At 46.9% G+C, this 20795-nt stretch overlaps 1 protein-coding gene across 2 annotated transcripts in view; it reads right to left on the reverse strand.

The window, feature by feature from the left end:
* LOC103643177 (ribonuclease E/G-like protein, chloroplastic) overlaps nucleotides 1-20005 on the reverse strand; it is a 39077-nt gene extending 19072 nt beyond the window's left edge. The window contains exons 1-5 of one of the 2 annotated variants that reach the window (XR_002266341.2): nucleotides 19344-19974; nucleotides 18616-18716; nucleotides 8646-8830; nucleotides 3788-4097; nucleotides 2524-3680 (exon numbers count right to left, since the gene is read on the reverse strand). Coding sequence is in view for 1 of the 2 variants with exons in the window: in XM_020546661.3 (XP_020402250.1) it covers nucleotides 2524-3680; nucleotides 3788-4097; nucleotides 8646-8830; nucleotides 18616-18716; nucleotides 19344-19507 (1917 nt within the window). In the remaining variant the exon portion in view is untranslated. Of the gene's footprint in view, nucleotides 1-2523; nucleotides 3681-3787; nucleotides 4098-8645; nucleotides 8831-18615; nucleotides 18717-19343 lie in introns of both variants that reach the window. The other variant, XM_020546661.3, reaches the window with a different exon arrangement.
* Nucleotides 20006-20795: the final 790 nt, after the last annotated feature.

Raw genomic sequence — 20795 nt, forward strand, 5'->3', positions numbered from 1 at the left:
AGCCACCGCTGCTCCTCCTAGTCACCCTTGTTGTTGTTTTGATGGCACCACCACACTCCAGCGACTCCCCCATAGTCGGCCTCCTCAGGGCAGGTCCTCTAGCCAACACCAGCCTTCGCTCCACTCCATGTGTCCCAACCATCCCAGGCATGGGATCATACAGGGCTGATTGCTGCCCTCAATTAATCTCTACTACCAAAACCCTGGGCCATGGGTGATGAAATCTAGCACCTTCAGCCATATGACATCTGATCACGGTATACTCCTCTCTTGCCATCTCTCTCATCCTTTCATCACAGTCGGCAACGGTGCCACACTTCCTATCACCTGCCATGGACAGTTCATCCTCCACACTCTTTCCATTTTCCGCCTAAATAATGTTTTATTTGTCCCCACCATAATCCATAATCTTTCTTACATTGTCCACACTCCTCTTTCCACTTTCCACTTTACGCCTAAATAATCTTCCATCACAATAGGCACTAATGGCATCTGTGTCAGCAAGATTAGACAACTCATTACATTGCCACGAGAAACGCCGAGAGTCTGTCGGCAATTCTTGAGGTCCCATGGGTTGTCGAGGCGCACGTACGTGCCTTGAAAGTTCCGGACAAAGATGCCTACGAGGTCGGCCCAGCTCTGGACACAGCCGGGCCTCAAATTCTCCAACCACGCTCGAGCCAAGTCGGCTAGGTACAAGGGGAGATTGCAGATAATGAAGTAGTCGTGACCCCCCCCCCCCGACTTGACATGCCAACCGGTAGTCCTCAAGCCATAGGCTGGGGTTCGATTCTCCTGAATATTTCACGATGTTTGCGCTACTGGTACTTGATTGCTCGTAGTAGGGGTTACAAGCGAGCGAAAGAGAGAAGGATCCCAAGTCTTTGTGTGTTGTTCATCTGAGGGCTGCCCCCTTTCGTGAGGCCGACCCCCTATAGATCAAGGGGGGAGGGCGTCTTGCTATCAAGCGTAGTAAATGAGGCGTGTGCGGAGCTGACGGTGAGAGCAGTCTGAAATCCACGCATAATCCACTCGAGTGGGTTCCGATCGATCTGTCTGACCCCTCCTACCTGCCTCTGCCTCGCCCGACCCCTTGGCTCGATGCAGGGGGTCATCTTGTGAACGTGATGGGGTCTTAATTGACCTATAACGGGCGCACTCGTTGCTATTCGTTCGCTGACTCGTGGCCCATGGGGATCCGAACCCCGGCAATACTACTATTTCAGTTTTGTCACTACCATTCCTTCTTAGCCGACTTCTTATCGTGATTTTATTATTCATCCTTAATGGCAGCATGTGATGGCTGAGGAGATTGCTGCTCTTGAGCACACTAGCACGTGGAAACTTGTTCCCTGTCCACCACGTGTTAATCATATCACCACTAAGTGGGTCTATAGATCGAGGCCCGCTCTGATGGTTCTCTTCATCGGGCTTCTATTAGTGATCACCGGACTGTTGAGACTCCCATGGAGCTCAATCTTCATCTTAGTGCCAATGATGGTGAGTCTCTTGATGGCCTACTCGTTATTGCCATATTGTAGGGAGTCTTGTTTACCCGTCACTCATCCTGATACTTCATATGTTGTGCATATCCTGAGCCAATTTGTTTCGATTCCCACCCAGGTCCACTATAGTCACTTGTGTCGTGTCCTACGCTTGTTCTTTCCGCGCTCTAGCTCGTTGTAACTGCAAGCTTATTGTGATGCTGCTTGGGCTAGTCATTCCCACGTCGATCTCTTTCTTTCTATTGTGTTTTTCTTGGTGGTTTTTCTCATTGCTTGGAAGACTAAGAAGCCTGTAGCAATTTCTCGTTCGAGTACAAAGACTGAATTGCGTGCTATGGCTCTTGTGACTACAAAGGTTACGATGGTTGCTTGAGGATTATGGTGTTCTTGTTTCTATGTTGACTCCTCTTTTATCGGACAGCAGAAGTGCTATTAGTATTGCTCGTGATACGATGAAACATGAGCTCACTAAGCATATTGGAATTGATGTTTCTTAAACACTTCAGGACTTCAGGTCCATGATGTTGTTATCTCGCTTCAATATGTGCCCTTAGAGCTTCAGCTAGCTGATTTTTTCAGAAGGCGCAGACTCAAGCTCAACATAGATTTTTCCTCTCCAAACTTAGTGTTCTCGATCCACCTTGAGTCTGAGGGAGGTGTTAGATATATAGGGGACTTATTTGTTGTTTCGCCCTTTATAAGGGTTTTTCTATATATTTGTACTCCTGTATCTGTATATATATTTGGGGCAGCGAACCCATAATGTACAGGTGCTATTCATAATACTCGTCTTACTTAAACACCAAGCCATACGGCCTATATAATGGTCGACCCCCCCCCCCCCCCAAACGCACACATAGATAATGGGGGTGTGGTATTTCCCTAATTCTCTACAATTATTCTCAGAAATATTTCTTTGTACCACATGCATATTTTAATGGTGTATTATAAAAGGTTGCAAAGTGCACTAACATTAGTTATGGAAGAGCACCAAGGCTAGTCCCATGATCATACATACCCAAAATCGGCTTCGCAGGCATGGAAATGGACTAAGTGTTGGACCTTTCGTACCCAATCCTTCTTTGACAACTTGAACCATTACTTTTGTGCCCTTGCGAACTTGAGACCATCTGCTTCCATTTGTGTCATCATTAGATTCTCTTAAAGCATGCTGAATTGAAGATAAAGTCTTGAGATCATTGGAAATTTCTGATTGATATCCTTGCAGTATGCCCTCACTATATTCATCTTCCATGTGGTCATTTTCTTCATCTTTGTCTACGTCATAAACAGAAATGCTGTCAACTTCATCATCATCGACATTGTTATCTGTAACATTCTCAACTGGAAATGATGAACCATCATGAGCTTCTTCATCTGCAAATTCGTCGTCACTCATATCATCATCGTTTTCATAAGCTGGAAGGTTCTCTTCATTACAATAATCACCAACATGATCTGTTCCTCGGTTCTTAAAAACTTGAGGATACACAAAAGGATCTCGGTTTTGCTTTATGCTCATAAGTGAAGGCCTTGAAATTCCAATATCTACAAATGCTCCTCCCATATGAGGAACGAGCTTTGTTACTACACCTAGATAAATACTATCACACTGTACATTGTTCTTGATGGGTTCCAGCAAGAGTTCAACTAGTTTTCCATCTTCTAATACTGCAATTCTCTGCATAGTGCAGACAGAGGAATTCATAAGTATAACTCTTGATGACGGTTCACCACCAGTCGGTTTACTCTCATCCAAAGGCGTTAAAGGTTTTTCTATTTTCCTTAATTTTCTGATAATGTCCCTTGCTTCTACTTTTCCATCAGCAAGAACTATAGTTTCATTTAGTTCCAATATAGATTGAAATAACCATGGCTCTTCAACAGGCTGATACTGTTCATGCATGTTTTTACTAACTCCACTCAAAGTGTGCTTATAATTTACAAGCTTCTTTTGCCCTTTCTTATCTTTGACTTTTGCAACTGGTTTCTTTGCAGACACAATTGATTCAAGAATCCATGGCTCCTCTACGACTTGAGGCCTTCCATATTGGCTTATATAACTGGCATTTGGTATTTCAGTTACACAGTTGTGCATGATGGTAGATTGATTATCCGACAACAGTTTTGCATGTAATGGTGTGCCATTCCCAAGCTTCAATATAATATGATCACCTGCAAATCCACTGGAAAGATTTAAGTGTTCAGAACAGCTAAAGAAGAGTTAATATCCTGATACTCGTTATTGCCATATTCTAGAAGATGTGGTAATGCAACATTACCTACAGATAAGCCTTGATTCCGTGTATCCCTGACAGAGTGATCTTTCACAATGTTCTGGTTATTTCCACCATCAAAAAGTTCACCTTCAAGAGAATCAGCTTCCATCAGCCATGATCCCCATGTAGGAGTAGGAAGACCTGGTAGACTGGTTTTCATCCATAGGTCTTTCACAATAATAACCTGCTTTTTCTGGCCATCTGAAGGTATTGATAAGGAGTATACTGGACCTGGCCTCCATATAATATCAGAAGAGGAACTCATTTCTTCTCGAACAAAATAACTATATTTGAAATGCACTCCATATGGTACCTGAAAAGAATAAAGAATGTGATGCTCCAAAACTAAAAGAAAGTATAAGAGCTCCAAAAACAGTTAAATCAACATGGCATTCATCAAACTAAAAAAAATTGTAGAATTTACATCATCTGTCCTTGATAAATGAATTTTCCTTATTGAACTATTTTGTTTCGACAAGTAGTGAGTGAATTGTTTCCATGAGTAGCTAGTGAACATGTCATTAGTTAAAAGAAGAAGAATACAGTAACATGGTTTGTCTTATGAGCTAACCAGCACCGTTTGAATATTAAAAAATTGAGGATCAAATTGCCTCGGACACTAGAGTCAAACTCAGTGAAGAACTCCCATCGACCGATCATGTGTGGGTGCGTTTGTGTCGAGGAACCATCCTTCAATCATGACTTTGTCGGAGCCGTCGCCGAGGAAAGCACGTGCTTTCGACTCATCGAATGGAGGAAAGTCGTTGCGGCTGATGCTGCTGGAGATGGCTCAACGCTCGCGTGTGATAGGAGCAAAGCCTCCTCCTCTGCCTGTGCAACGTGGGCCTGGCCACGTCGTGGTTGTCGACAATCCCTGGTCCAATGGCCAAGCTTGCTACAGTTGTGGTAGGTATCGTCTCGTGGCGGCTTCTGGTTGCCGGCGTCGCCGCCCTAGATGTCTCCGTGGGCACTGCCCACAGCATGTCCTCCCATTCCGGCCTGGGCGCCTCCGCGCGCCTTGCGCGGCTTGCCGCGTTTACGACGGCCGTCAAGGAAGAGGACTCCCCCTTCTTCTTGTCACCCTGACAGGCCTCCCACTGCTCTCGAGTGAGATGTAGCTTCCCGCTAATGGATATAGGCCCCGAAGGAGGTTGTCGTTCATCACCGTCGACAACTTTGAGGCGACCTATCGCCTCTTCGATCAACATCATGGAGAGGTCCAGCAAAGACTTGATCGAGCGAACAATCTGCTTGTACTTCTCGGGGATGCAACGGAAGAGCTTCTCGATGGCACTCTCCTCATCATAGGTGTCGTCGCCAAACTGCACCATCTTCTGCAGCAGTGTTGAGGTGGAGAGCGAAATCATCAACATCCTCACCTGTCTTGAAGGACATGCTTTCCCACTCCTTGCGAAGTGCCTGCAGTGTGGTCTTGCGGGCACGGTTGATGTCGATGTGAGCCCCAGCTAGGGGTGGATATCGAGCTGGCTCGGCTCGACTCGACTCGACTCGAGCTGGCTCGTTAAGATAACGAGCTGGCTCGGCTCGACTCGTTATGTTAACGAGCTAAAGATCCAACTCGGCTCGACTCGTTTGCCAACTCAAGCTGGCTCGTTTAGATCGCGAGCCAGCTCGATAATATCATGTCTAGTGTCTACGAACGGATATAAAAACATGTAGCAAAAGAAAAGGAGATCTATTTAGAAAAAAAGAATAAAGTTTGCAACTTAAGATTCCACATTCAACAAAGAACAAGATTAACTATAGTAGAGTACAAGATTAACTATTTTGGATCGAAGATTATTGTAATTTGACTAATTACTCCAACTCGTTTGGCTCGCGAGCCAGCTCAAGCTGGCTCGTTATCGTAACGAGTTGAAATACAAGCTCAACTCGTTACAAATTATAAACGAGTCGAGTCGAGCCATTATTGAGTCGAGTCGAGCGAGTTAACGAGCTACGAGTTTTTCGTCCAGCCCTAGCCCCAGCGATGGCGTCCCAGGCCTCCTTGGAAGTCCGCTTCTGGGAAAGCGAGAACTGCATTACAAGCAGGACTGCAGCAATGAGGGTATCCAGCACGCGTCGATCCTCGTAGTAGTCGACGTCGCCATACCGAACTGCTTCCCACATGTGGCAAACCTGTAGCCGTACCCTCATCATCGCGACCCACTCGACGTAGTTGGTCTTGGTAGGGTAGGCCACCCACCGTCGGGGCCAATGTCCCTGAGAACGGCCTAGACCCCATGGTGACCATGATACTGATCCGAGGAGGGAGAGCCGTGCCACCTGTAAAGGCCACGATCTTCATCAACCAGCCGCCGATGCATCCGCACTCGTCTAGGCTGCCGCCGCGCGCACCCCCGCCCGAAGCGTCGTCAACGCGTCTGCACTTGTCTGGGCTGCCACCACACGCCCCATGGGGATGCGCGACTGCCCACTGTCCCGCCTGCTCGCGCGCTGCCTCCCTCGCCAACCTGAGCTCGTTATCGGTGTTGCCGGCGACAGAAGCAAAGCTGCAGGCGCTATTGCCGCACAGAGCCTCGAGCTCTGCTACCGCCGCACGTGCAGCATCCTCCACCATTGTTGCTTCTACTTCCACCCTCGTTGCTGCCAGTTCCGCCGTTGCCAGCCTTGCTGCCCTCGGCGCTGTCGCTGCTGCTTGCTCGTGTTCCTCTCCCATGGCGACCTCGGCCTCCTGCCGACGTCGCGCACTCAAAGCGACCGAGCACTAGGACTATCCTTCGGACATGGTGCGCTAGTGAGGGGTTGTTGCATGGCAAAGAGGTTGTCTCAGACGAAAGGCTGCTCGTCTGAGCAGGAGAGCAGGGATGAGTAGGAACAGTCGGTGCTCTTGCTGTCGACTGAGTACAGGGAGAGACGCGGGAAGGAGATGAGCAAGAGATGTTTAGACTGCAGGATAACTTAGATTTGATACCAATTGTTGTAAGTAACGAGACTCTTACTATCATCGAGAGGATGAGACTACGAGTTGAGGCAATTTTTTCTTGTTTATTCCTCACACACTACACAATGTCATACTCGTCTAAGGGTTGGGGTTACATATTTATAGCCCAAGGGACTGCCGAGCATATGCTAAGATGCTCCTAAAGATGTTGTCCTATACATGCAAATATGTTGTCTTCTACTGCAGTCAACACAAAACTGCAGCAAGAATCGAGATGTTGTCATCTACTGCAGCATACAAAACTGCAGCAAGGACTAAGATGTCCTCTCTAAAGGGATGTCCTCTACTGCAGTCAACACAAAACTGTAGCAAGGACTGAGATGATGTCCTCTACTGTCCTCCACAAAGATTGTAGTCCTCCACAAGAGGCCAAAAGACTTAGTCAGGGAGGGGGAGGTGACCGGCGGCGTGGCTCCAGGAAAGGTAGAGGCGAGCGACGGCGACGCGGCTCTAGGAGCAGTAGAGGCGGACAGCAACGCAGTGCCGGAGGTGGAGGAGGAGAGCGTCGGGGACGTGGTGCCAGCCAAAAAGGCCGACCACCGGCGAGGGGAGAAGTCGTCGGCCATGGGAGGGTGATGGCGGCACTCAAGTGAGAGGGAGGGAGGGAGAGGGAGAACAGAATTTTTGGTTGGATACCATGTTAGGAGAGAGAAAACCCTAACTCTAACCCTAGTTGGGTAACTGGACCAAGGCCCATTATAGTGATAAGACACAATAACACAACACGCTAACATCATCTACTAGTGGCTAAAGGTGGCCATAGTTATCTGTTTAGAGGACTTCGGCTAAAAGATAGGATTTGCAGAGTAAGGATAGGAGTTTGGTTATTGAGTTTGTTAGGTGATAGCCATCCATCAGGTTGAACATTTGCTGGTGGCTTCTGTCTTCTCTAGGGAATGTTGGTTCCTCTTGCTCAGGCAATTCGGACTGCAAGTTTTGGCACCGCAACCATCTAATACAAATTTCATGGAGTGTCTATTTTGGACCTTGTTTCTTTCTCCTTTTAATATAATGATACGCAGCTCTCCCGCGTGTTCGAGAAAAAAGAGTTTGTTAGGTGATAGCCAGCCATTAGGTAGGGGCCGCTAAGAAAAGAAAGGTAAGCGGAAGTAGAGTTTTTTATGATAGAGCCTCTTAGGGAGGGCGATCGGGCTCTACTGCTGCCATTGTTCTAGGATTTTTAGCCAGATTAATAAAGCCAAGTTCTCAACCTTATCTAGGGGTGATAATGGATCACGATTCAAATGCTTCTTCACAAAATGGTAAGGCCCTAAATAAATTTTAGTTCAAAATGAATAGAAATAGGGCACAAAATGTGTTTCTTGTTATATGTCTGGGCTCTAGCCCTTTTTTCTTCTCCTATTAATATAAGGATACGCAACTCTCCTATGTATTCGAGAAAAAAAGATATGGCATTCCTCTGCCAATATGTGGCCCATGGTCTCGTTATAACAACATGCTTTACAAATTAAACTACCTAAAAGATCGTCAGTAAAATGTCACATCAACTAAAGATGAAAACATTTCTAAAATAATTGACTTCAAATGCTTCTCGAATATTGAAATACGATTTATCATCCACACAATGTTATGATTAATTAATAAATGGTATTCCCAAAAAATGATACTCCCTCTGACCACAAATGTTGGTCGTTCGCACTTTTCGAGGAGTCAGTCATTTTTAACTTTGACCACATTTCTATAAGAAAATATTAATATTTATAATACATAATTAGTATCATTAGATATCGAATCTATTTTTATAGTAAAAATATTTGAAGATACAAATGTTGCTAACATATTCTATAAATCTAGTCAAATTTAAGTAAGTTTGACCGCCACGAATACCATAGCGACAAACATTTGTGGATGGAGTACTGTTAAAAGAAGATTTACCTTTATTTCAGCTGTCCATATATTATTGCTTTCAACAGAAGGAGCCAACTGAACAGCCATGTTGGATTCCCAACAGCCCAGGGTAAGCGGGTCTCCTGTTATGAATATTAAGCACCCATCTTGTAAATCTGCTTTCAGGTTCCATAATATTGTACAGAATCCTTTACAGGTTATGGCTGAATCATCTGTTAGAAAATGAACATGAAACACTGTAAACGTCCAACCATTAACTTGTATACTTTTTTTCTGGAACCCGCAAGATAATTATGTGTTATATTAATAAGAAAGGAGAGGAAGTACACAAGGGGATACACCCCCTGACCCACCAATTAATTTGTATACTGATAGTGCAAAAAAATTACTTGTACATTTCATTGAACTTAATAAATCAACATATATATTTTTTCCTTTTTCTCGAATGATAGTGTGTCATTTCATTGAGAAGTGAATAAAAACAATGGAGGAGAGGCAGAGCCTGCTCCCCAGAAAACAAATACAGAACTCTTAGTGCCACACTAGGAAAAGAATATAGACCCCAGTCACAACATTACCCATGATCATGGCCGCCTCGACTCCCGCCCTGGCCGCTTCGTCTTCCACCCCCTCCTTCGCCGGCGCCGCCCCTTGCCCTCCCCAAAGCCTCTCGTCGACACCCACCCCGGGCTCGGCGACCACCTTCCCGGCCGCCGCTCCATTCCCGGCGGCCTCCTCCTCTTCTCCCTGCGCGCCTGGCCCTATTTCTTCATCGTCCGCTGCTGCTGAGCCGTCTCTCCCAGCCGGGCGTTCCAAGGCACAATGTTGGGCGGGCTCCGGCCCAACCTCGCCGGCGAGAAGGCTCCGTATCGACGTCCCCATCGGAGCTGGTGGGACGTCCGCCACAAAGACCTATTGTGCGGTTGTGCTGTCCCAGCCGGCGGCACGTGCTCGGCCGACGGTCTCCACCAACGACTCATCGGGGTGGTCCATCCCGATCATGAGGTTGGAGAACTGCCCCGGTAGCCGTCGCCAACCTGGGGCCACGCCGGCACCTGACGCTGAGGGCTGGATTAAGGTGGAGACCAGGTGGTCTCGTCGTCGTCGTCGTTTGGCTGAACGTCCCCGCCCTCCCCTTCCCCGTCGACCGGTCCCGCAGGATCTCCGAGGGAGGTGCTTCAAGTGCTTGGCGGCGTCCCATCGTGCGGCTGAGTGCCGTCGTCCGTCCTGCTGCTTGTGCTGCCGACGGTCGGGCCACCGTGCTGCTAGATGCCCTGGCGCCGTTCAAAAGCACGACGCGACCAAAGCTTCGTCCGGCGGGCGCTCTATGTGGGAGCGTTCTGGCCTGCAACCAGTCGCCGATTGAAGGCTTGACGTGACCAATGCCTCGTCCGGCGGGCGCTCTGTGTGGGAGCGCTTAGGCATGCAACCAGTGGGGGTCTCAAAACCGTTCTCTAAGCAGAGGCTGGTTTGGAGGAGGGTCTCCGCTCCCATGGATCAAGGTCAGCAAGCTACTGCTGGGGACGGGCCTGGACAGTCGTTGAATCATGCCAAGAAGGGTCGACACCGTACCAGGGGGAGAAGGCCCCAATCTGGGAGCGCTGCTAACATGCCACCAGTGGATGATGACTGCTCCGCTCGGCTACCATCCCATCAGTCGGCCGTGGTGAAGACTGCAGGTTCGGCGGCACGGCCGGTTTGCGTCCTTGAGCGTGCAAGGGATTTAACTCTGGTGGAGAACAATCTTCGGCGTTGTGCTCTGTTCGTCGTGGTCACTGGTTCGCGGCCGCCGGTGACAGCTGAGCTTTTGGCGGCAGAAGTTGCAGCGGAGTATGATTTAGATCATGCAAGTTTTTCAGTCCACCGTTCAACGCCTGAAGATTTCGTTATTATCATGCAAAATGAGCAAGCGGCGTTGGATGTCTTCAACAACGGAGTTGTTCTCAACTCCCCTTCTGGTTCTTTCAAGTTCATCAAGTGGTCAAAGCTTGCACACGCTGAAGCGGTTTCCTTGCCTTCCTTCGTGTCAATCAGCTTCGAGGGAGTCCCGTTGCACGCATGGAGTCTGGAAACTGCAAGAAGTTTGTTGCGAGCGCACTGCACGGCACTGGAGCTTCATCCTGACACTGCTGCTCGCCTGGACCTCTCTTCCTTCAGGGTTCTTGGTTGGTGCCGACATCCAGAGCTCATTACGGCTGCTGTTGATCTCCTGATTCCGGAGCCGGTTCAGGGTATTGAAGTGGAGACCACTGTGAAGCATCTTCTAGCTTATCAGGTGACGGCCTCGGTGTCTCTGATCTCTCCGCCGGCGGGCGATGTTTCCCCTCCCCCGTCGCCGCCGGCGTCTGATGATGATCAGGACACTAGGTCTCGTCGACGTCGCCTGCAACAAGCTTCTCCGGCAGGGCAGGGAGGCCCTGATGGAGCGTCGGCCGTTCGGCGCCCCATGCATGAGAGGCTAGGGCCGCTGCCAATCTGTCCCCGCCACGTGGCTGTTTCACAAGAAGAGTTGGGTGATGACCAATAGGAGGATCCCAAGGAGGCATCTTTAAATGGTACTTCTAATATAGAGGAGCATATTCCTGCTTTCAAGGAGTTAAATATTGGGGCTCTGTTTGAGGCGTCAGAAGATAATGAGAAGAGTAACGACAGGAGTAATGATCAGGCATGCATGGTGGAGGCTGTGGCGTCTCATGTTTCATTGGGTGCAGATTCTAACCCCGACCCACTTTCCCTGGTGGCTGGACTGTTTTTCAGCTCGGGGGTAGTCGCAGAGGCGTTGGGGATGTCCGGAGGTAGCCCATCTCACTCCTCCCTGCCAGTACCATCTTCCCCCTCTTCACCCTTGAGGGCTCCGGCGGAAGGAGCAGGCAATACAGTTGCCACCCCCGAGATCTCCGTCTCGGGCCACAGTCGACACGGGAGGGCAGAAGTCAGCCTTGGTGGATGCGCGAAGTTCGAGTGGCCTCGCTTTGCATGCTGGTTCAAGGCCACGGAGAGGCCCCATCATTACTTACTTTCGGCAAAGGAGGAAGAAGGACAGTCAACCCAGACAGCTGCTAGACACGTCCCCGCCTCCCCCCCTTCGGGTGCAAAAGAGTTCATCAATAAGCTGACCAGACCAGCAGGTGGGATTCTGAGGGCGCCAGTCAGAAGGCCGCGACAAGGCAAAGCTACAACCACTGAGGTGGTACCCCGACGCAGCAGAAGGGTCGCTGGAGTAGGAGTGGAGCGACTGCCTCCTCCTCCACCGGCCAAGCAGGGCAAGAAGCGTATTTTGAAGGAGCTTGGTATTGTGAATGCTGGAGAAACTGAAACTATCAGGCCAGAAGATCTTGATGAGTATGCCAGAGTTTTCAGAAAAGGGCTTTCAGAGGTGCAGATCACGGCCATGGCAGCGCTATTCGGCTGGTCTAGGCCTAAGGAGCTGTTGCAGGGCGGACCAATCTGCTGATTTATTGGGACCCTCGCCGGTAGTCGTTCTTTTTTCATCCCCTATGGATCCTTCAAAAATTCTAATTTGGAATGTGCGAGGCCTTAATGGGTCTGCTAGACAGGATGTTGTACGCACTTTGGTGGATTCTGCTCGAGTTGATGTGGTTTGTCTTCAAAAAACTAAAACGGTGGATGTTTCTCGGTTCCTTTTATTGCGGATGCTAGGACCAGCTTTTGACAATTTTGTATTCCTACCTTCTGTTGGTGCTAGTGGTGGCATCTTGGTGGCTTGGAAAAATAGCATTGGTGTTTGTGCTGGCAGTAGGGTGGATGAACATAGCGCCTCTGTGAACTTTCATTCTAGCACCAGATCACCATGGTGGCTTACATGTGTGTATGGTCCGCAAGGGAACCATGAGAAGATTCAGTTTTTGCAATCTCTTAGAGAAATTAGAGCTCTCTGTACTGGGCCGTGGCTTGTGCTCGGGGATTTCAATCTGATTTTAAGGGAGGAGGAGAAGAATAACAATAACTTAGACCGTGCCATGATGGGCAGGTTCAGGAAATGGGCAAATGACTTGGCTCTTAATGAAATTCCGTTGATTGGCCGAAAATATACATGGTCGAATGGACACTCTAATCCTACCCTGGTCAAATTGGATAGGGTTTTCTGCACAACAGATTGGGAGGAACAATTCCCAGATTCTCTTCTCCAGAGCTCAGCCACGGATGACTTCGACCATTGCCCTTTGCTGCTTGGATTTCATGATTTCAGCAGAGGAAAAGGGAGGTTTCATTTCCAAGCATTTTGGCCTAGGATGGAGGGATTTCATGATGTGGTAGCTCAATCTTGGGCGTCTGTTCCAGCAGGGCCTTGCCCACTCATCACTTTGGCCAAGAAATTAAAGACAACGGCTAGGAGTCTGCAGAGCTGGAATGACAAAAAAGTTGGGAGGATTAAGCTGCAGCTTGAGATGGCTAGGGAGCTCCTACATCAATTAGAGGTGGCGCAGGACAATCGTTCCTTATCTCCTGGTGAATTGTGGCTCCGGAACATGCTCAAGAAGCACTCCCTTGCCCTGTCCTCTATCTCTCGTACCATGGCAAGGTTGAAATCGCGAATTGGGTGGCTCAAAGAAGGTGATGCCAATACCTCTCTTTTTCATGCACAAACAAGGTTCAGGAAGAAAAAGAATTTCATTGCAGCAATACACTCAGAGGATGGGCAAATCTAGACTGCCCATGAAGGAAAGGCAGCAGCCTTTTTAAATTTTTATCAAGGGCTACTTGGAACTGCAGAAGTAAGGGATGTTACCGTTGATCTGGAAGCTCTAGGGATGCCATCTTATGACCTTGATGCCCTTGATGCGCCTGTCTCGGAGGAGGAAGTCTGGGATACAATTAAGGCCCTTCCTTCGGACAAATCCCCGGGTCCCGACGGGTTCACTGGTAGATTTTACAAAAGTTGTTGGTCGGTAATCATGGCTGATTTCATGGCGGCAGTTCACTGCATTTGGGCTAGAAATTTCAGAAACTTGGGTCCGCTGAATTCAGCTTTTTTTACACTTCTGCCCAAGGTGGAGGGGGCCACTAGTGTGAGAGATTTCCGCCCAATCAGTCTGGTTCATAGTTTCGCGAAGTTGGTGACTAAATTGTTGGCTAACAGGTTAGCAGGCCAGCTGCAAAATATGGTTTCCCCCAATCAAACCGCTTTTATTAAGAAACGGTTTATTCTTGACAACTTTATGCTAGTCCAGCAGACGACCAGATTCTTACATTGTCAGAAGCAGGCTCGTATCCTTCTCAAGCTAGACATTTCAAAGGCTTTTGACTCGGTATCGTGGGCCTTCCTTCTCGAGGTCTTGAAAAAACTTGGTTTTGGACAGATCTGGTGTGATATAATAAGCGGGCTGTTAGCTACCTCTTCTACCAAGATTTTACTGAATGGTCTGCCCGGGGAATGTATTGGGCATCAACGCGGGCTGAGGCAGGGTGATCCTCTATCACCTATGTTGTTTATTCTTGTAATGGATGTCTTGAATCTGCTCGTGCAGCGAGCCTCTGAGGAAGGGTTTCTTCAACCTCTCTCTTCAAGGAATATGCAGCACCGTATCTCGCTGTACGCGGATGACGCAGTGTTATTTCTAAGTCCTACTGCCCCGGACATCAGTGTGCCTATGGATATTCTTCATCTATTTGGCTCAGCTTCAGGTCTAAGGACTAATATCCAGAAGAGTAGTGTGTTCCCAATCTGTTGTGGGGAAGAAGAGGTGAATTGTTTACAGGACTTGTTGCCATGTAATATTTCAGATTTTCCATGTAAGTACCTCGGTTTGCCTTTGTTTCCCAAGAAACTCTCAAGGGACCAGGTTCAGGCCATTGTTGATAGAGTGGCTAGCCTTCTGCCAGGATGGAAAGCTGAACTTATGACCAGGGCTGGTAGAGCTATTCATGTGTAGTTCGTCATGACGGCAAAGATGATTTATGCAGCTTTGGCACTTGACCTTCCTGTATTGGCCATCAAAGCAATCGATAAACTGAGGAAGAGCTTCCTCTGGAGGGGCAGGAAAGAGTTCTGTGGTGGTCATTGCCTCTTGGCTTGGCCTAAGGTTACCCGTCCCAAGGAGCTGGGTGGTCTTGGGATTAGTGAGTTAAAGAGCCTTTGTTGGGCTCTGAGAGCTCGTTGGCCATGGCTGCAGAAAACAGATCCCAGTAGGCCTTGGACCGACTTCCCCACTCATGTTTGTAAGGTGGTACAAAATCTGATTGCTGCAGCAGTTATTACTAAGCTCGGTGATGGAGCCAATACCCTTTTTTGGAAGGACAGATGGTTGGATGGGAGATGTATTAAGGACATAGCTCCTGCAATGTTTGATATGGTGCCCTTGCGTCTTGCCAATAAACGGTTGGTCAAAGATGCTCTCCCTAATTTCCATTGGATCTCCGATGTAAATGGAGCAATTTCAGTCAGAGTCATTGCTGAATTCCTGGAACTTTGTGAAGTGCTTGATGCAGTTGTGCTTCAGCCTGGAATAAGGGATCGACATATATGGAAATTCAGTGCTTCAGAGGATTATACAACTAGCTCTGCTTATAAAGCTCTCTTCCTTGGTTCAGTTGAGTTCGAACCAGCAGAGCGTGTGTGGAAATCTTGGGCTCCTGGGAAGTGCAAGTTCTTTATCTGGCTTGTGGAACATAATAGGTGCTGGACTGCTGACAGGCTCAGAAAAAGAGGACTAGACCGACCAGAGCAGTGCCCCTTGTGCGACCAAGAGGCTGAAACCATAAATCATTTGTTGGTCAAATGTGTTTTTGTCAAGCAGTTCTGGTTTGATTTCCTTAGTTCAGTGGGGCTGCAGGAGTTGTGTCCAGCTCACGAGGATTCCTTTGAGTCGTGGTGGAAGTCTAGCAGCTCTCGGGCATCTGATCTTATAAGAAAGGGCTTCAATTCTTTAGTAATCCTAGGTGCTTGGACCATTTGGAAGCATAGGAATAGATGTGTCTTTGATGGATGTAATCCTAGCTTGGTCACAGCCCTTAGGGTGGCTAGGGAAGAGGCGGTGCTTTGGTCCTTGACTGGAGCCAAGGCCCTGTCTTTCCTCCAAGTCGATGAGTTGCTGGCTTAAAACAGCGTTGTGGGTCGTGTTTCTCCATGTTAGTCGGTGATCCTTAGTTAGTCTCTAGTGTTGGGGTGTGTGTGTTGTAATGGGGTTCTCTCCCCCTTTCTTATTCTTCTATTAATACAAAGATGCGCAGCTCTCCTGCGTATTCCAGAAGAAAAAATATAGACCCCAGCCCAAAAAACGCCAAAGTAGCCATCGGTAGCAAACTACCAAGAGGTTGTTGCAGAGCCTTAGCTCCAGCCCAACACCACAACATACATTCTTCAGAAACTATAGCTAAAACTCTTGGGACACAAGGACTAGCACCGTGTAAGACACAGGCATCCTATGTTTCCACACCTCCCAAACAACCAGAATGATGAATTCAGTCCTTTTCTTTGCTCTTTTGGAACAACCTTGATTATTTTGTACTATTAAGTTGCATGCACCAACTAGTTCAACCCAAAAGCTTAGGAATAGGTGGGCAATGCACTTATATTATATTCCAACATGCACCACCAGCTAGAAAAACGAGAATCTTCATGCTGAGGTGCAAGGGGACGTTAGACCAACACATGAAAGGTAGTTGTCCAAACCTGCCTTGTGAAAACACAAGCAACACGATTATGCTTTATTGTTTCGTCATCTTGATCGCATAGTAGACAATAGGTGGATGAGAAAGTGCTCTTTTTGCAAGGCAGACATATATTTTTTCTCAAAACGTAGGAATTATGTATCTTTATATTAAGACGAACAAAAAGGGAGGATCTTTTAAGATACCACTCTCGAACGCGCAAGAGATGTGTGCATCATTATATTAAGAAGACGAATAAAAGGTCCAGAAAATGACCAAGAACGAAAGGCACTTTACGGTGGCCAAAAACAAAAATACAAGAAAGGATCCATAAATATAGGATATTGGATAGAGAGGGCCGCTGGAGGGCGATTTTGTTGCATAAATTTTAATTTTGACTCTAAGAGATTGGATAGGATAACTCTTGGAGATGCTCTTAGATTACACATATGCCCTCGTTTACATAATACATGAACCCTGACAAAAAAACTAAACAAGATCCACCGTTGGGGCATATACATATAGGTAGAGGATTACTCTAGCTGTTGCCAAGCCCCACAACTTCATTGCCTCACTAGCCAGCAGCAAAGCACCAGCCAAATTTGACAGGGGCCCATAAGTCAAAGTAATCTCACAAAAAAATAAATTTGCAACATTTCAACTTGATTTGATTTATTAGAGCAACTCCCGCAGGCCCCCTACTTGAGCACCCATATCGTGTGCCTAGCAAGAGCCGTACTTTGCCCCAAAATTTGGGTGGTCACCCAAATCCTCCCTAGGGACCCCATTCCTAGGTGGTAGGTGCTTTAGCCCAGGCCCCCAAATCCTCCCTAGGGACCCCATTCCCCGGCGCAAGGGGCTACTGGCGCGACAGCCATATCGGAGGCAAGAGCCCCTCCCTATGGCTGGTCCCGGCGAGAAAGGTCACGAAAGTTGATCCCCCGTGCAACATGAGGGTCCGCACCCTATAGGCCGGATCTTTACTCGTGCTTTGAGCCCTCCCAGCCCCTACATGAGGATCCGCCCTCCATAGGTCAGTCCATCTCGTGTGCACACGACCAGGGAACCAGCGAGTGACCTTTTTTTAACCTCAGCCTAAAATTCGCTTCCACTGGGATTTTTTTTATAATACTAGCAACACTAGTTCATGTTGAGAGCAACTATGTGTTGGCTTGGCATTTTGATTCTCGAGGTTTGCATGTTATTAAGTCTTCTTACAAAGTATTTTTGCGGTGATTCTCAACAAAATAGAAGCACGGTGGTAACGCTAGTTCCAGTTCAGGTGCAGAATCTTAAGACTAGTGGAATAGGATATGACAGATTAAGTTTCAAGGTAAATACAAACGCTTTAGCCCTTGTTCGATTTGATGAGGATTGGAGAGAGTTTACAGGCATTAAATCCACTACAAGTTAAAATCCCCCTCGTCCCCTCCAATCCCCTTGTGGAGGGGATTAAGTGAACAAGCCCTTGTATGTGGAAGTTCATAACAATCTGTCTTTGTGTGCCAACTTCACAAGAAGAGGTACAGAGCTCGGTTGGACCAGGACTAAGGACATCTTAGTTTCAAATGCAAATTTGTGGAGAGAATGTGGAAGACCTTGAGATGGAGGCGTAACAATTGATCTAACATTCATGCAGTGTGTGCCTGAGGTTATTCTAAAGAGTCTTGCACTATATACAGATATGCAGATCAATCTAGCGATTGAGCCTTGGCACTGGTGATTAGAACGAAACAGACTTAGAGGGCCAGAGAAAAGGAGAACAAGTTTTAAATGAATGCCCAGACATTGGAATTCATGAATTTAATCAGAGAAAAGGGAAGATGAAGGAGTGCGAGATCAACGAACAGAAAAAAGGGAAAGGGGACGGGTGCAGCATCCCCTTTTGAAAGGGGATCGATGGCTGATTTTTCTCAATTGTGGAAAATTTTAGGAAAAGGTCTGTTTGCTTGGGATTATAATCTGCCCAGATTATATAATCCAACTTATTAGATTATATAATCCAACTTATAAGTTGGATTATATAATCTGGGCAGATTATAATCCCAAACAAACACCTCCTAAGGTGTTAGCTCATGTGGCATCCAAATGTATCCGGGGCCTGGTTACCAGTGATTTAGCTGATCACACGAGTTAATGGAATGGATGGTTCCATATTAAAAGAAATAAATGAAAATTTCCTCAGTTGTTGTGGGGGAAAACCCATAAGAAGTATCTCCAGCATTCTAAGACATCAAATGAATATCTATTGTTGCTAAGCACAAATGGACCTTGACGAATATCTATTGTGTTAAGCATTCTAAGACACCATCTTGACGAGTATCTATTGTTGATTACTCTAAAAAATATCTATCGTTGCTTAGCACAAACTAAAAATAGAAATTACCACTACGAGACATTGGTGACTTTGGGGAAAGTGTCAGGTTCCTTTCCACTTGAAGATTGCTTCTAAGACCATCCATGAATTGCGCCGAAGATAAGGAGTGCCTACGAAGATTAATTAAGAGGCTGTCACCATATAAACAACAATAAGACCAAATTTCTCTAAGGCTCCATCTGTTTCATTGGAATTAGATTTCATTCTAATAATCATAATTTAGACACAAAAAAATTAAGTTAATATAATTGTATATGTAATACATTTGTATATTATCATAAATCGTATGAGAGATATAGTTATATAGTACATTTATGTTATAGAGAAGAAAGTAGAACAGTGTGCTATAAGTTATACATTAGAAAAGTATTATATAAATCTATAGAATCAATTTTCATCTCTCATCTTATGAATTTGAAATAGCCTTATATATAAACTTTGGAAAGTTTTGTCACATTCTAAAAAAATAGCCTACTTCATTAGCTAGATTCCAATTCCTCAAAATGAAGGGGCCTCAGCAAACAAAGTTCAGACTGTTTGTGCCGGTGACCCATAGCAAAGAGGGCACATCTACAAGTTGTTCCTGAATGCCTTACAGGCAAAGGAAAACTCAGGAATTCCACTAGTTTGATCAGCAGCTCAAATCTTAAGGTAGAGAAAACAAAGTTTGCATTATTGGAACTTGTGGGGAAAGGAAGAAAATAATAGAGCACTTCATAGCAAGAAATGTACGATACCTTCCTCGAAGACCGGACAGAGCCGAGCTGACCGCGCCCACGCCGCGACGCGACGCATGAGCGGCCGTGGTGGAGGCCTCTGTAGCGGCGGAGCAAGCGGTAGCGCACCGGAGGGGCCACATGCTAACGAGAGTAGGTGCTAGGCCCAGCACGCAGGCGGCCATGGGAGCGCATAGTAGGGCTTCTCCCCTTCGGCACGGGCTGGAGGCTCCACCGCTTCTGCGTCTCCGTTCTCTTGTTTCGGGACTGGTGAATGGCTGGGATGGCGTTCGGGTTTACCCGAAATTTCGGGTCGGACACGAGCGGCACGCAGGTCGGTAGGCGAGGCTGCGAGAGGCGACGAGCTGGACTGCTGGAGCTGGCAGGCGAGGGTCGGTGGCCGTGTGGCGGTGGTCCGATGGCGATGGACGTGGACCAGTGGTCGGGCTCGGGTTCACACGGGACTGAAGGAGACGATGAGTGGAGCTGTGGACTTGTGGAGGTGGCCCCTGGCGGCGTGGCCCGTGCCGGTGGGCTTCTGGGCGGTGCCGCGGTTGCCGCCTCCGCCTGGCCGGTGGTGGTGTGACGGGCTGGCGGCGGCCGGCTGCCGTTGGAGTGGATTTTGTGAATGGTGGATGAGCCGGAGAGGGGTATATTGGCTACCGATATGGATGTTCGGATATAGAAGGCTTTACAAAAAACGGTAGAAACCGCAGGTTTACCGGCCGGACCGAAACCGCCGTCCTGTTAACTACCGGGTTTTTTTCAAAATTACTTTAAATTTAAATTTTTTGAACAAATTATAAAAATAAAGAAAAATTATGATAAAAAACTATATTTTCTAATAAGTAATCTGATATACATGATATTTAAATTTAATTTAATTTAGCTTGTTAAAAAGGAAAATGTATGGACCTACTAGTAAACCCATTAATCCGTCGTTTCTCGTTAAACGGTGACGGTAAACCGCCGAGCAGTGGTACCACGATTTGTTACTGAGAAACCATGTTAAATTATATTATTTAGTAATTTTAGTGTCTAGATTTGGTTTTTGGGTTTATGGTTTCAGATTTTTTTTTTACGTGATGGTGTCTTGTTAATATCTAGTTATGTATTAGTATTGTTAATGTGTAGTTACTAGGTATATGTTCGTGCGTTGCTACGGAATTAATGTGATAAAATACATTAATATATAAAAACCCTAATTGTTATTCTACATTTTTATTGGCATCACTAAAATATATGTTTGCACAAGCAATGACTGTGTATTGCAACAACGTAATGACAGAGACGACGCTTTCTGAATGTTCTGCAGATGCAACGATCGTTCCCGGATCACGCGGTCGTGGCAAAAATATCTCACAATTTACTGTCGAGCATAGGCTTTCAAGACCATAGTCATCTTTTATGAAATGTGCCAACATCAGATCAATAAAACCAAAAGGTACGTGCTTGCCTTCAACATTCTGTTAT

This window comes from Zea mays, chromosome 1 (assembly GCF_902167145.1).
Source record: "Zea mays cultivar B73 chromosome 1, Zm-B73-REFERENCE-NAM-5.0, whole genome shotgun sequence".
Classification (NCBI taxonomy): domain Eukaryota; kingdom Viridiplantae; phylum Streptophyta; class Magnoliopsida; order Poales; family Poaceae; genus Zea; species Zea mays.